General features: G+C 40.1%; 1 protein-coding gene across 5 annotated transcripts in view; it reads right to left on the bottom strand.

Moving 5' to 3' along the window:
- PPM1B (protein phosphatase, Mg2+/Mn2+ dependent 1B) overlaps window positions 1-15,898 on the bottom strand; it is a 59,870-nt gene that overhangs the window by 20,366 nt on the left and 23,606 nt on the right. For all 5 annotated transcript variants that reach the window (XM_088161253.1, XM_088161251.1, XM_088161252.1 and 2 more), the window contains exons 2-3: window positions 13,787-13,931; window positions 79-942 (exon numbers count right to left, since the gene is read on the bottom strand). In XM_088161253.1, the coding sequence (XP_088017379.1) occupies window positions 79-924 (846 nt within the window). In that variant the 5' untranslated portion in view covers window positions 925-942; window positions 13,787-13,931. The remainder of the gene's footprint in view (window positions 1-78; window positions 943-13,786; window positions 13,932-15,898) is intronic.

Raw genomic sequence — 15,898 nt, 5'->3', positions numbered from 1 at the left:
AAACAGTAGGCCAGAAACAGCTGTCAACACTACCCATAATAATTTTAGAACAGCTGTTTGGAGAAAACAGTTACATACCTTATGTAAACAAGTGTCCACTACCCAATTGCACACCGTTTCCAGGTCATCTGATACTTCAAGTCTAGACTTTACAAATTCACAGAGCTCTTCATTGCTCATTACATCCCAGATTCCATCACAAGCCAGGATGATAAACTCATCTTCTTCTGCCCTTAAAATTTCACACACCTCAGGCTCTGGAGAAACAAGTTGTTCTGTAGGGCCTTTACCATCAACACATTTATAGTCATAGTCCCCCAGAGCTCGAGAAACTGCCAATGAACCATTAACACGCTGAATCATTACACTGCCTCCTGCATTCTGGATTCGCTCCTTCTCCCTCGGGTTGCAAGGTTTGTGATCCTGTGTTGAAAAACAGACTTGTCCATTCCTATAGAGAACAGCACGTGAATCACCACAGTTGATAAAGTATATATGCTCAGGTGAAATCATAACTCCCACTGCTGTTGAGCCACTTCTGTCCATGCCATTTCTGAGGTCTGCAAAATTGCGCATATACTCATCAATTTTCAAAAAGCCAGTTCTGATTCCACTCTTGACATTTTCCACTGAAGGTTCAAGAGCAGATCCAGGTTTTTCTGTCGCCCTAAAGTCTTCATTGTTAGTGATGTGTTCTAGTAAGTGTGTGGAGCAGTAATTTGCAACACGAGATCCTGCGTGACCATCATAGACAGCAAAAAAGGACCAGTCCTCTAAGCCATGGGGAATACCTACAACAGCTGTGTGAGCATCTTCCATTTCCACTCTCCACCCCTGCATACTGCTGAGGCCGTAACGCAAGCCATTCCCTGCACCATGAGCATTATGTTTTTCAGTTTTTGGTTTATCCAAAAATGCACCCATGTTTATGCAGTATTGAATCTGGAAAACAGAGAAAAGAAGTCTTATTTATAAAACCACCATTCCATATAAGCTTTGTTATCCTCTTCCTGTGCTGCTTCTTTGTAAAACAAATGACAAAGCATGCACACATGCAAAGTTAACAACTATACTGGAGGGAAAAAATAATTAATATATGACATGAATGAAGTGTGAATTTACAAACCTGTTTGCATTTTTAGGATTTTTTTGTTGGAGTGCTTTTTTGAAGAGCTACTTCACCAAAATTAAACAATCTCCATACGAAGGCAGAGTAGTTCACATACCTTTGCAGCCCTGCTGATTTTGTCATCCTCTGCAGAGACTAATTTATGATGGAAAACCAATAACTATATCACTCATATTTTCTTTCCAGTTTTACTGTGGCATGAAGAAAACCAATTCATGTTCATAAATAAGAAGAGACTGGTCTCGCTAGCTTTGCATGTACCATGCTACTTCTGTATTCCTGGTAAGGCATGGCAAAAGTGACTATAGGGAAACATAGACCATCTGCCAAAAGAACCAAGGCTGTAATTCCCACTTAAATACAAGAAAACCTCTCCCAGCAATCTTTTAACAAATTATACTTAGCCTTTCATAAAACAACATTTCAATATTTACTATAGAATCATAGATTGTTTTGGGCTCGAAAAAACTTTGATCATCTTCTTCCAACCCCCCCTCGCCATGGCAGGGAAACCCTCCACTAGACCAGACTGCACTAAGTTCCATCCAAATCTGGCCTTGAACACTTCCAGGGATGGGGCATGCACAGCTTCTCTGGGCAACATTTTCCAGTGGCTCACCCTCGCAGTAAGGAATTTCTTTCTTATCTCTAATCCAGACCTATCTTCTTACAGTTTGAAGCCACTACTACCCTTGTCTTATCAACTGCACTCAGCCAATAGTCCCTCTCCAGCCTTCATGTATGCTATCTTTAGGTACTTACAGGCCTCTGTAAGATCTCCCCAGGCTTCTCCAGGCTAAACAACCTCAACTCTCAGCCATCCCTCAAAGACTTTCCTGTGTTTACACGGGATTTTAAATTCAAAGATTTGGACGTTAAAATTTATTCAATTAAAAGAGATATGAGCTAAGGGAAGTAAATAATCCACAGAAAGTCAGAAGTTCTTCAGTATCCAGAGAGCAAGCTCACAGGTAAAACACAAATAATCTACATTGAAGCTTTAGAAGACTTCTGATTTCCTCTCCTGTACTAGGCTCGGGTGTCCAACATAGACCGGAAAAACTACCTTGTCCTTTACAAAGTCAGCAGAGAATACATACTTTAATCCGCAGATCTCAGAAATTCAGATACCACAACTTCAGACCATGCTAAAAGTCATCACCCTATGGAATCCTTAGATACGAAAATTATCACAAATTTTGTCCAAAAAGAATTGGCAAAAATTCTGCCATAACTGGTCCTGAGCAGTCACAGCAGACACAGCAGTACCCTCTAAGTCTACAGACATGATAATCTACTTCTAGTTTAAGAATTTGTTGCCAGGCCAGGAAGAGATTAATTAATCCTTACTTCTGCCATTTCCCTCATCTGAACACATATGAATATACAGAGGACTACACACAGATAAACCAAACTTGACATTACCTCTCTGCTACAGTGTTCTCCACGCAGTGCTGAGGATCCCAACAGCTTGCTCATCAGTTTTTTGCAACACTATGAATTAGTGGAAAGGACACACAAAGTGTATCCATCACTGAGATAAGTAGTCAAACCTTTTCACAACCCCTTCTCTCAAAACATCTGATTTTGCTTTGAAAACAAACAAAATTAATCTGTGTCAGAGAGTAAGCAAGGCAGTGCAACATTCCATCAGAAACCAAAATTCTCAGCAACCACTGCTCTCAGTTAAGAGCTGAACAAGTTCCACACAGTTTAACTGTGCAACTAACATCAGTAAAGGAGACTTGTGAAAGGATTCTAACCATCTCACAATCACTTATTCACAAATTACACACAATATAAAACTATTTTTACAGCACACAAAACATTCTTACTAGTAAAACTGTCATACAGGACTGAAATGCTGCCAAAATGACAGGTAACCCCCAATACTTCATACCTTCTATGAAATTCCTTTAATTGTGTTATGTATGTCCTTATATTCTTAAAATCAAAAATGTGGAAGAAATAATGTGACTGAGTGAGGAAAAAGATCAAAATCTACATAATTGCAAAGGTCTGTGAGCTCAGTATTGTGTTTTATATCTGTAAAATAAAACACACAAAAAAACAACCACCAAAGGCAGGTGTCACACCTTTTTTTTTTAATTTGCTTTGTAAGTAGTTTCACTTTTTACAACTCATAAACAAAATGGAAAAAAGAAAACAACACTGTTAAAGATTATGTTCTTAATATTCTAATTATCCCATTTAATGCTGCAAATAAAGGATGCAGAGATTGACCTGCTATCAGTAAGTCTGGCCATCAACTTGTCTCCTTTGCCTCCTAGGCTTTCATCACACATCTCCTAGAAGAACACAGCTCTACTTTCTCTATCCCTCCCATAACAGCGTTGGAAGACAGCTTGGCCTTTTCTCCTCCACACTTATAAAATTCCTGGTGGCGAAAATGTTTAGCCCACATAAAATTATTAGCTGAAACGTTCAAAATCAGGAAGACCACGTCTACTGTAATTCCCAAAAATTTATTGGAAATGTTCTCCAAGAAGGCCTTGTCTGTGCTCCACAGACCATTCTTTAAAACACCATATTTACTCAGATCAAAACCAAAACCCTAGGATTCTTTTCTCCTTGTAGTCTTTCCAACCCTGGAAAAGGTTGGGAAAAAAATAATAATCACAATTTTAAAAAAATCTATTGCCTGGCAGGAGCAATAGTCACCAAGGCTCAAAGGCTTTTGGAATGACTTTACAGAGGAGAAATTACTTTATAGAAAGAAATTACTGGCCTTTGCCCTTCTCTGGCAATGAAGAAGCTGGATCTGAGCAATACACTACCAAAGCAGAGGCTCCAACTACCTATCTTGTACACACTGTTCATCTCTAGTCTTACATCAATAGCCAAGTCATTCCCAAGAGACATTAGGGCAACAAGTCTCTAATAAAAGCTGACATCCTGGAGCAAAAATCTAACCCAAGGCTTACTTCTCTGAAGGTCCAACCTGTATTTTTCTCTAATGCTTTCAGTTAAAACCTATGTGAGGTCCTTATCTCATACACAGGCAACAATTCAGGCTCAGGAAACCAAAGACATCTAGCCTCTTGAGCTATAGAGGAATGAAGGCAGAAGCCATGACCTCTGACATGCAAGAAGAATTCATGATAAATATCCTTTCTGCCCCAGCTACACAGTTATTAGATCAGCCATATATGAAAGAGCTTTAAAATCATCTGTGCATAAACTTGTGTTTGTGTTTAGAAGACAAACAACCCCAACTGCAGATTTTTTCCTAAGATCTACTTAAAAATTGACAAATAGTTCTTGCTCACGTATAGATATTCATTATTTTCTACTATATCATAAAGGGGAAACAGGCAGCTACTTCAAGTGAAAAGCATGCTCTTTTCAATTTAGATTTATGTTTGACAGGCAGAAATATTTACTTAATGACTGTCATAAAGGCCAGAGCTGTCCTGACTAGAGCTGGGATAGAGTTAATTGTCTTCCCTGTAACTGGGTCAGAGTTGTGGTTTGGATACAGTATGAGAATAATGTTGATAACACACAGAGGTTTTTAGCTGTTGCTAAGTACTGTTAGCTATACTAAGTCAAAAACTTGACAGCTCTCATACCCTGCCAGGGAGAAGGCGGGAGGGGCACAAGAAGTCGTGAGGGATATAGCCGGGACAGCTGGCCTAAACTAGCCAAAGGGATATTCCATACCACATGACATCATGCTTAATATATAAACTGGGAGGAAAGATGGCTAGGACTACTGCTTGGGAACTGGCTGGGCATTGGTCAGTGAGTGATGAGCAACTGCATTATGCCTCACTTGTTTTTAATTATTTTATTATTATAATTTTCTCAATTTTCTGTCCCATTAACGGCCTTTATCACAACCCACAGGTTTTCTCACTTTCATTCTTCTGATTCTCTCCTCCATCTGACTGGGTCAGGGTAGTGAGTGAGCAGCTGTGTGGCACAGTTGCTGGATGGGGTTAAACCATGACAGTAATTTTTGATGCCCAACACAGGGCACGACGGGCTGAGATAATGACAAATCTGACTAGAACATATCAGAATAAATTTGTTATAAGTACTCATTATATTAGTCACTGGTCACAGTGGTGATGTATTTGCTCTCAAAGTTGGTGTCCTTGTTCATAAAGTTGCGTTATATAATACTTTACTTGTATATATTGCCCCCTGCGCTGTTTATCACCCATGGGAACTGGGCTAAGGTTATGTTGTTGTACTCGAACACTCTCATAATATGACAGAATTGCCACATGTGAAACTGATCTGGTATTTGTACTTAGCACTGCCCACATCTCCATACTTTGGGAGCCATCTATAGGAAACTACTAATAATTACAACTTTTACCTCTTCTCCTCAGAGACCCAATCCATGGGGGAGACTGGTACCTCCCTTCATCTTCCCTTTCTCCTCTAGGCCAATTAAAATAGTACCTTGGAATATCCCTGGAATGCTCAAACCAGCATTCCTATTGCTGTGTCTTCTGAACATGTTCAAGGTCTTGTTTAAGGATCAACAATTACTTCAGAATGCCACCCAGAGCTCTGCCCTGAGGCTTGATAGTGGTAAGTGGCAGGATGTGGCAGACAGTATGGGCAAGTGCCTAGGACAGTTGGGCACCTACAGTGCTTTGGAACTTCAGCCCTGAAATCTGGAAAAATCAAAATCTGGAAAGACCAGTTAAATATTTGGAAGAGCTATGCTGCAACTCTGGCAATTCCAGAGACAAAACCCACGGCAACATGCTGTGGCCTGGCCCAGGCCTACCGAGCCATGTTCAGTACTGTACAGTACCCTTGAAGGAAAAAAAAAAAAGGCCTCTGGATGTGATGGCAAAATGACGAGCACAGGGGCTACCCCAACCCCAGTGACAGGCACTGTGGCTGAACCAACTCGTGCCTGTATCAGCCCCAGCTCTATGTACGGAGAAATGTGTGGAGGTGAGCTCATGCAGTGAGGGATGAAGCAGGGCAATCAAGAGAAGAGGTGAGAGAAGAGGCAGAATGCATAAAAGACATAGTTAATTATCTGATCCCTATCGTTGAGTTAGCAAAAAGATTTCAGCCATCATCCAGGCAAGGGCATCGCCTGGCTGCTCCAGTGCTGGAATAACAGGCCCAGTAACCTGGAATTAGAGGGTAGAGAAGTCAAACAGCTGGCATCCCATTCTACAGAAACGGGCATTAACAAAGTGACTGGAAAAGGGGCACAAGTCCTCAGCCTCTGGAAGTGACTCCTGTCAGGTATGAAGGAAAGCTATTCCTTCAAGGAAGATATGCCACCCACGCAAGTGGACCATCATGGATAGCAGCACCCAGTATCTGAGGCAATTAACCATGCTGGAGGAGATTTATGGCCATGTGGACAACAAGCAGTTCTCCAAAGACCCAGGTGAAGTCAAGTGCACACAACCTGTGTGGTGGAAGTTTGTATGGGATGCACCATCGTCATACACTAACTCACTGGCAGTAATGGCCTGGAAAGACGACAAGGGACAAATGGTGGACAAATTGGCCAGCTCCAATAATACAAACAAAATGCCTCTTCCTCGCTACAGGCCTGTATCTTGGCTGTGGACAAGGAAGGCAGATGGATCCTATTTCCTACCTGTATGGACCAGTGTCCCAGCTATTACGAGTAAGTGTACACAGCACAAGTCACCCTGTGTGACGACAGAGAGGACATGGGATGGAAAAATCTACCCTGACCCTAGAGGCATGAGTAGGGAAATAACAAAGAAAATCACAAGAGAGGGTTATTGCAGGACATTGCTGCTCCAGTCTCTAGTGGGCAGTTCCCCAGACAAAGTAGAGGGGTTACTCTTTCTCCTGATCTTCAAGAGACTCTGATTCACATTTAAAAGAAGTGAGTAAGTAGTGAATACTACAGCCAGGACTAGAGGGGCCCTGCCTCCAGCCAGGTGGAAGAAACAGCTGGGTTTAGTGGACTGTGTGGATCGGATGACCTTGCACAGCAGACTCACAGGAGTTGAGGGCTCTAGCAAACACTGCTGCACAGGGGCAGGCACCATCTGTGTTTCTGGAGTGGCAGGGCAATCCCAACAGCTAACTCTCTTGGAGGCCAAAAGGAGCCTGACTGGGAACAAGCAGCAAAAGCATCTCATTGTGACTGGGCCTGAGTCTCCAGTGCATCCTTTGCCTAGACTGTCTCACAAGGGTGTACTTCAAGGACTCAAAAAGGTACTGCTGGGCTTTTGGTATAGCTGTCTTGGTGACAGTAGAAATTAAACAGCCGTCTACCTTGCCCCCATCTCCTGAAGGACACTTCTGGTGTGGGTCAAAGAACAACAGATGCCATCACAATGGTGCACTAGCAGTGGTATCACATCAACCAAGACACCTTGACACCATCCATAAGTTCATTTGTCATCTGGAGAGCCAAGGAATGACCAGCAGAATTCACTCACTCACTCTCTAACACACCCACAGGGCCAGTACAGACTAACAGTAGACCATCATGGCCTGAACAAAGCCATGCCACCTCCGAGTCCAGCTGTGCCAGATCTGCTGGAACTTCAATACAAGCTGGAGTCAGAGGCAGCCAAGCAGTATGCCACAACTGATACTGCTAGTGCAGTCTTCTCAAGCCATTGGCAATATACTGCAGGCCTATCCAGTACATCTGGAATTGACTATTCCAGAGGTGGAAAGACAGACCTACTATTAGCCATGGACTGATCTAAACAGTACTGAAACAAAGTAAAGCTCCAGAGCACTTAATACATTGATGACAATATTGTGTGAGACAATACAATAACAGAAGTTTTTGAGAGAGGGAAATGTAGTTCAAATCCTTCTGAAAACTGGTTTTGCCATAGAATAAGAAAGGTCAAAGGACCTGAACAGGAGATGCAGTGATCATCCACAGGATTGCATTTGCTTAAGGACGTGGGTGCACTTGGTGTGTAATACGGAAGGATGGGGAAGTCCAATGTGTGTCAAAGAGATTTGATTCTGAGTAAGAACAGCGAATTATTTGAACAGTATTATGTTGTTTGCAATAAAATATTGTAGGTCATCACTTCCATGGCTGTTAAATGCTATATCAAGGGTTTGTAATAGAATCACCCAGATTAATGAAGAATGGAATTTTGATGATAGAACCAGACAAGCACAGCAGTGATGGAACTAGCGCTGGCTTCAGCATAAAACAATCCAACACTACGAACATTCTCTCCTGCCCTGAAGGACTACTGCAACAGATGAAGCCCAAAGTCATGGACTAAAGCTCAACAAACATTTTGAAGGGATGGCCCATATACTGTGGGAATGGCATTTCTGTGTATATATCAAAATACAGGAAAGGTGATAGTGATTACTTGGGCGTATTGGAAAGTGTGGGATCTGGGAGGATGGTATAGAATGAGGGGTGGATATAGCCCTGCTTTCAGGTGGGATAGAGTTAATTAATTTGCTTCCTCAGAGCTGGTATAGAGTTGTGGTTTGGATACAGTATGAGAATAAAGTTGATAGCAACAACTAAAAATATCAGTGTGTTATGCAGTGTTTATACTAAGTCAAGGACTTTATTGCTTCTCATATTCTGCCAGTGAAGAAGGCCCGAAGGGCACAAGTTGTTGGGAGGAGACACAGCCATGACAGCTGGCCCAAACTGGCCAGAGATACTCTAAAACATATGACATCATGCTCAATGTATAAACTGGGGAGAAAGGAGACCAGTGGCTACCGCTCACATCGGTTGGCAAGTGGTAAGCAAATTGCATTGTGGATCACCTGTTTTGTATATTTTAATTATTTTTCTTCCTTCCCCGTCCCATTAAAAACCCTGTGTCTCAACCCATCAATTTTCTGATTTTTATGATTCTCTTTGCCATCCCACTGGGGAGGGAGGAGGTAGAGTGAGCAAGCAGCTGTGCAATGCCTAGTTGCTGGCTAGGGTTAAACCATGACAGCAACCAACACTTAATTAGATTATAAAGGTCTAAAAGCCATAATCAAAGTTCTTGTAGATACTATAAAATAATTTTCACATCACATATCGGTTACATAAAAAACATCAGAACTAAACTAATACCACCTTGATGGCCAAAAGTCCCAAAGGCAATAATGTATCTTTTCATAATATGAAAATGTTCCAACATAAATCTTTTGAGCTTAGGTCATAAAAGTGTACTGCAAAATGTCTCTTCCTCAGAAGGATTCACTCAATAGGCTAGTCATTTCTAATAAGCCAGTGCTGTGGAAAAGAAACCAGTGCCAGAGTTTCCTGTTACAAAGCACATGTGTTCCAGCTATAAAAAAAGAATGACATTTCAAAAGAAAAAATTCTGCATTAGATATTAAAGATGTAAATGACAAACAAATAGCCAAAGTATCCCTGGCAAATCATTTCAAAACTTATGGAAGTGCAGGAAGAAATAACTTCTCTGGTTTAAGTAAAAAAAAATAAAAATCAAAGTTTAGTCTTGGTAGAAAGCTCCTCTGTCTCCATCTTGCAGTCTCTCTAGTGTGTGTTACGTGCATATACAGATTTTACACAGTACATCTGTCTACATACACTGCAGATAGTTTTGATTTTTTATCTCAGAAAACTTGGTCTTGCTTCTATCTTACTGACCTTAAAAGTACTGGCACTACATGAATTTATATTAGGCCAATAGTTATTGGAGCTTGGCTGTAACCATTACTCTAACTATGTAGCTGCAAATACTGGCATAGTCAAAGAAATTATTGCAACCTAAGAGTATAGATCTGAGTATTTTATTTTCACTTAGAAATGAACTACGTAGAACTGTTACCATTCCTGAGTTTTGGGAGGATTTGGGTTTGTTTTTAGGTCATCTGTGGCCATGGGTGTTTGCTTTAGGAAGGATGTCAGCTAACCAGGGATACTGACAGAACGAAATTAAGTATCAACATAAAACCTCAATATAAAGCCTCCTACCAAAAACTTTTCCTGCCAGGATGTTGTTAAAGAAGCCAAACAGGCTTCTAAACCAGGAATTAAAAAAATTTTGCAAGTCATCCCCATTACCAAATGGCATATATGCCTAGGAGCTACAGCTGTAATTTTTAAATTAATTTCAGCACCTCTATTGTTAGAACAGTTGGGGAAAAGAACCAATAACAAAAAAAGCACAACTTTCCCCCATCACACTACTCCTTTGAAACTTGCTGGTTTAAGAGATGAGGATTTCAGAATGAACTTCAGCTATTTCAAATTTGATCTGGTGGTACATAACAATCAATAGGTGTAATTTGATGCTGAAGACTGACATCTATTTTCAATGTCAGTAGCACTACCTGAAAACATGAACACTTCTGCTCTGCCTCAGCTACTCATCACTACATTGTGCCAGCAATTTCTTTTCTTTCAGAACTGCTGGCTGAGATGTTTTTGCCCTTACTCTTTGAACTGTTTCACTGAAGAAGTGCAAAGTTAGCTTTAGTATTTTGAAACTTTGTGACTTTGACTGCAGTGGGTTTGGAAGCCAGCAGCTTAGACAGCAGATCCAAGGGGGCTGTAACCTTCAGCAGAAAAGACAAAGAATTAGAAAGGAGGACCAGGAGCTAGGTTAAGGGCTATAACCTTTCTAGCTATGTTGTTAACATGAGAAAAACATGCTTGTGGTCCTTTCAGAGATTACTTTTATAGTCTGTTTTCTTGCACTTTACTAAAATATGGATGATGCTACTTAACTACAGATCTTCCAGCTCAACTTATGTGGCAAACATCTGTCTCCCATGGACAAATTACATACTTTTATACTGAGGCTTCTTATTTTTCTGGAATGTAGCTCAATAGGTATAAAGCTAGAGATCATACCTCAGATATTCATAATCAACTCCACAAAAACCTTTAAAGTGGACTCTGAATCTAGCTTTCTAACTACTGCACTTAGTACAAGGTCATTAGTGCCCAGATTGGTGTATTTTCTAGTCCCAGAACCTTGATCATGCAGCTTCCTTCTTTTTCAAGTTGCAGAAGTCAGTCTCACATAATTCTGTGGCCAAAAGAAAACTCAAAAAACATGCACTGCTTTTCTTAGCTACACAGAATTCTGTGTCTGTTAGTGCAACTTCTGATTATCAGCAGCCCTTAGCTCAGATTAGCACCACTGCTAGGGACTTAACTGAAGAAGTATGCAGTGCTATTCTCAGTAAGAGACTATTCTTGTCAATGTCTTAATTAATGTCACTCATCTTAAGTTTTCAGGTAACATATTCAGCTTTTCTTTACCAAGACTTCCTCCAAACACCACAAAGACTGGGAAATTCAATCCTGTTTGTTACCTGCAAACAGTTCATCTCAGTTACAGAGTAACTGTGCAAGAAGCAATACATAACACATGCAAATACCCAGGTTAGTTCACCAAATGGAACAAGGCTGGGCCCAGACAGTGCAAAGCAAACTACTGCTGCCAGCATCTACCTGGGAACAGGATGAAAGCTAAAGTCTTTAGAAGTAAAGATAGCTCAGCCTAAGTCAGCATTCATGCTCTTGTACCATTTTCTTGGAATAGAAACTCAGTGCACTGGCACTTCAGTGAAACAGGCCTACCTGGTCAATTCAGATATTACCTGTCCAGGCTTATTATCCTTGAAATCACATTTTGTCCTTAACTCAAACTCTACAACTCGGTGTGGCTTTATCAGATCACGTAGAAGCCTGCACTGTACTGCTGCCTACCTCTACTACCCATACTATGACAAGACTTATATCCTATGACATTTGCTGAAATTCCTTGTCCATATCTGCTCATATTTCTTGTATCAAATAAGCACATTCTCACTTCTTTACTGTGCTGTTCAAAACAGAGGCACAGGCAGTACTTGGATACTACAAAGCATTAACTTAGCATAAAAGCGATCCTTCACAAATGAAGTTTTTAACTATTTCTATGAAGAATTGCTGGTTTGGTTCTCTAAATTCAAGATTAAGTATTTTGAGTTAAATTTAATTTGCTCCTTTTCAATCATCTATTTAACAAACAGCAGCCAGGTTTTTCTACAGAAACAGCACCTCAGATTTTGAAGAAAGAACCAAAATTTATCCACTACACTACTGGTATTAAAACTGAAGAATCTTACGCATTAGCATGACAGATTATGTCACTGGGAGTGAGCTCGCCCTTGCTCTAAATTTAGGCATTTAAGACAACTTTGCTTACCTTTTGCAAAGTCTGTTTACAAAAAGTTTCAGACATGCTTTTCTGAGAATAGGGAAGCAATGAATCACCTATTCATATCATCTGTGAATTATTCCTAACCATGTCTGAAATACCAGAATAGGTGTTCAGCAGCAGGCCTGCAAAACCACAGCAAACCAATACACCTTTATTTACATAAATGAGGGGTGGTTTTGATTCACACAAATCTGAGGAAGCCAGACACAAGGGTTGGGCTGGATGAGTGCTAAAGGTCCACTCAAGTGTGACTTTCACAGTGTAAGAAATGCTGTGCTTTTTTCAACATGTTACATCACTGCAAAATAAGTACAAACATTCAATCAACACAACACTAACAAAAAAACCTCAAAACAAACCATATTAGAACCCTTCTTTCATTTTAGCAGCAGAAAAATCAGTGGCAGGTTTGTTTGTGGTGTTGATTTATAACCTATTCATTACTGAACTTCAAAGTAAGACAGATAGGACAGCTTCAGACCAACAGTCCAGACTCCTGCCTGGCACTACTGAAAAGAGGCAAGCAACTCTTCCTGTCAAAGACACCAAAATGTGAAATCAAGACTGCAAAATCTTCACTTGACCATAATTCTAAAGACAGACACATGCAATAAACCCATTTCAAAGACAATCTTCAAAACACATAGTCCCTCCCAGTTTAAAAACAGAACTAAACCCTTCAGAAACATACAACCCAAAATGGACAATCTCTATGACAGGTGCTCGTGGAGATTTTTTCCATTACTATGGTCTCACAGCATTGCATTTAACCTTTTTTAAAAAAGGATTCAAAGAACATTGACTCTTAGCTCCCTATACACGAATTCAGAAGAAGGTGACAGAGTGACAAGAGAACTCCATTATCATCAGATAAAGTTAATGACAGAAAACCAACAGCCAAAACATTTTCATTGACCTGGAAAAAGACATCAACCTTTACCCTTGAGAAGGTGATCCAAAAGCTGAAGCTACAGGGAACCTTGTAAGGGAAATTCAGAGATTTTCTGTAACTGATTAAAACAGGTAATTTTAGTAGCACTGCTGCTGTTAGTGCATTTAAGGAAATACAGACCTTGTAGGGAAAAAAGGCACATGCAGACAGTAAACTGATCTCAACACACAGTGGCCAAAATACTTCATGACTTTTACTGACACTGTACAGTCTTCAGTGTGAGAACATAACTTCTCAAAATCTGGTCAGCAGTCATTTTAGATGGTGAAAAATTGCATTTCCCTGTCCCCCATTTATTAATAGTGCTTTGTATCGTAACAGAAAGAAGCTGTACTTTAAATCATATTTAATCCTTATTAAAAAACAACAGTAAGCAAAATTTAAATATATTTAAAGAAGAAAAAAAATATCATTTTACCCAATTTGTTCAGAAATTTCCATGAAATCCATGGTCAATTACAAATTGTGAATTAAAAACCACAGGCAAAGGAATTACAGATTCCCATAAATTTCCAAGTGGCAGAAATTTGGTCTTACCTGTAATTTTAACCTTGTCAAGGTTCTAGTTCAGTGCTGAAAGAATTCGTTTACATTCCTGCTGCCAAGAAGCACGTAACAGAATGACTTGCAAAACCTTGAGATAACAGTACAGGACACAACATCTGCTTTATTTTGGTATTTCCTAGAAAGAAACAAAGGAAGTAGTTAGCTACTCCAGATGGTGTATAACAGATTTGTACATTAATTTTTTCATGAATACAACTTTTTCCTTAATAGAAGCGTTCGAACTAAAGCAGTGCCTGGATGTGCAAAGACCTTTCAGTAAACTCTAAACACCATATTCAAAATTTATGGTAACAAACAATTTGATTAATATTTTTCTCTATTTCCCTCACCAAAACTGACAAGCACTAAAGAAGTCAACAGCCTATTACCTGCCATTAAAGTCCCTAAATTCAGTAACTGAAGGAATAACTTTTGCATGCCTCCTAGCATCACTGTGCCATCTTAATTTTATTCACCTACTCAGATGACAGAGTACACTCCTTGAGTGTTTGACAAGACTTAAATCCACAATGTGCAGCATGTGCAATTTGTCAGTTCTTTATTCTGCTTCCTTAGATGCAAAAATGCACAAGAGTTTAAAACAAAAGCAGTAAGCTTCAACTGCAAAAGTATTTCAGATCCTTTGAAACAGGAATCATTACATTTCTTTAAAAACAGTTTCTATAAAATTAATCAGAAATGCACTTTCAAATGTAAAAGCAGTGAATAGCCAACAATTAAGATATGTGGATCAACAACATCATCCACCCACTGTTTTGAACAGGATGCAAACACCCCAAATGCTTCATGGATCAGGGACTACATATTTCATCTACAAACCACTGTATCTTGAGGAAGTTGTCATAAGAATACACTGGTAGAAGAAACTATCGTAGGAAAAATTCTGGATAACAGCCAGCTTGGTCTGGGACAGGAGGGAAATAGAAGTTTTATTGTGACAGTAAAGAGTTTAAACTGGTAACAGCACTCTGGATGAGCTGAGTGATAAAGGAGACCTACTGCAGACCTTGACTTTAAGCCCACTGATGGAAGAATGGAGCTATGACAACATTTCATTATGGCTCACCTCTTCCAAACACCCAGTAGTGTTTTTCAACTACTAGAAAGTGCCATAAGCACAAAATTGCTCCAAAGGACTACTTTATCACCTTCTGAAGAATTGCAGGAGTTCAGTAAGTTCTATGCCCTTAGCTCTACACTGCTGCAAACCTTGTGTCTGCCCCAGCACTCTCTCTTCTTACACACCACAATAGGATGGATTGTTCAAGGGACCAAACTAATCCAGAAAAAGTCAATTATTTCCTGTCACTTGAGGTCTCCAAACCAGATTAGGAAATGCCAGATCAGACAAGTGCTAACTACAGAAATGCAGAATTAGGAGCTGCTGCCAATTAATATTTGTTCCAAGTATTGTGTAACTACACCTTAAGCAGCATCCACTAAATCATTAATGAACTCTGAAAAAAGTATCGTAAATCACTGTATTGAACTACAAGGCAAAAGCCCTCTCCAAAAGGTAAAAAAGCTTCAGTAAAAATGTTGTTTCCACATCAAGGAACTTCAGGGAGTCAAATGAAACACACTCAGTGCAAATTCACAAAGTTGTGTAAAACAGCTCTTCTTAAACACACAGGGGTTTAGGGCACAGACACAAAACACGTGGCCAGGACACAGCTCCCTCCATGCAGTGTCTCCCACTTTCAGAACACCTCCCCAGCCAGGAGGGTTACAAGGTGCTTGCACCACAAAGTGCTTAGAAGCCTCAGTGCTTCTGTGGCCTTTAAAAGTGGCAAACTCACAAAAGCAACCCTGGAAGATGTGCATTGTGCTTTTCAGTAGTGTGCATTCTGCTTGAGCCCTCCCAGATTCTATTCTACAGAGGATGTGAGAGCATTCCTTAGACCAGGATTACTTTCAGCCAGAAAGTTGCTTACAGTAGGGCAGACTCAAAAATACGTATTTTGGGTTAAGAGCATTTTACCTCAGAATATGATTGCATTTATACAAATTCTATGTACAGTATCTCACTTCTCAGAAGTGAGGAATAACGTCTTCAGTGTCCCAAAACACAAAAGCACCTTC

Source organism: Sturnus vulgaris, chromosome 3, assembly GCF_052056855.1.
Source record: "Sturnus vulgaris isolate bStuVul1 chromosome 3, bStuVul1.hap1, whole genome shotgun sequence".
NCBI lineage: Eukaryota > Metazoa > Chordata > Aves > Passeriformes > Sturnidae > Sturnus > Sturnus vulgaris.
Note: the sequence above shows the minus strand (reverse complement) of the source record. Positions and strands in the feature narration are given on the sequence as shown.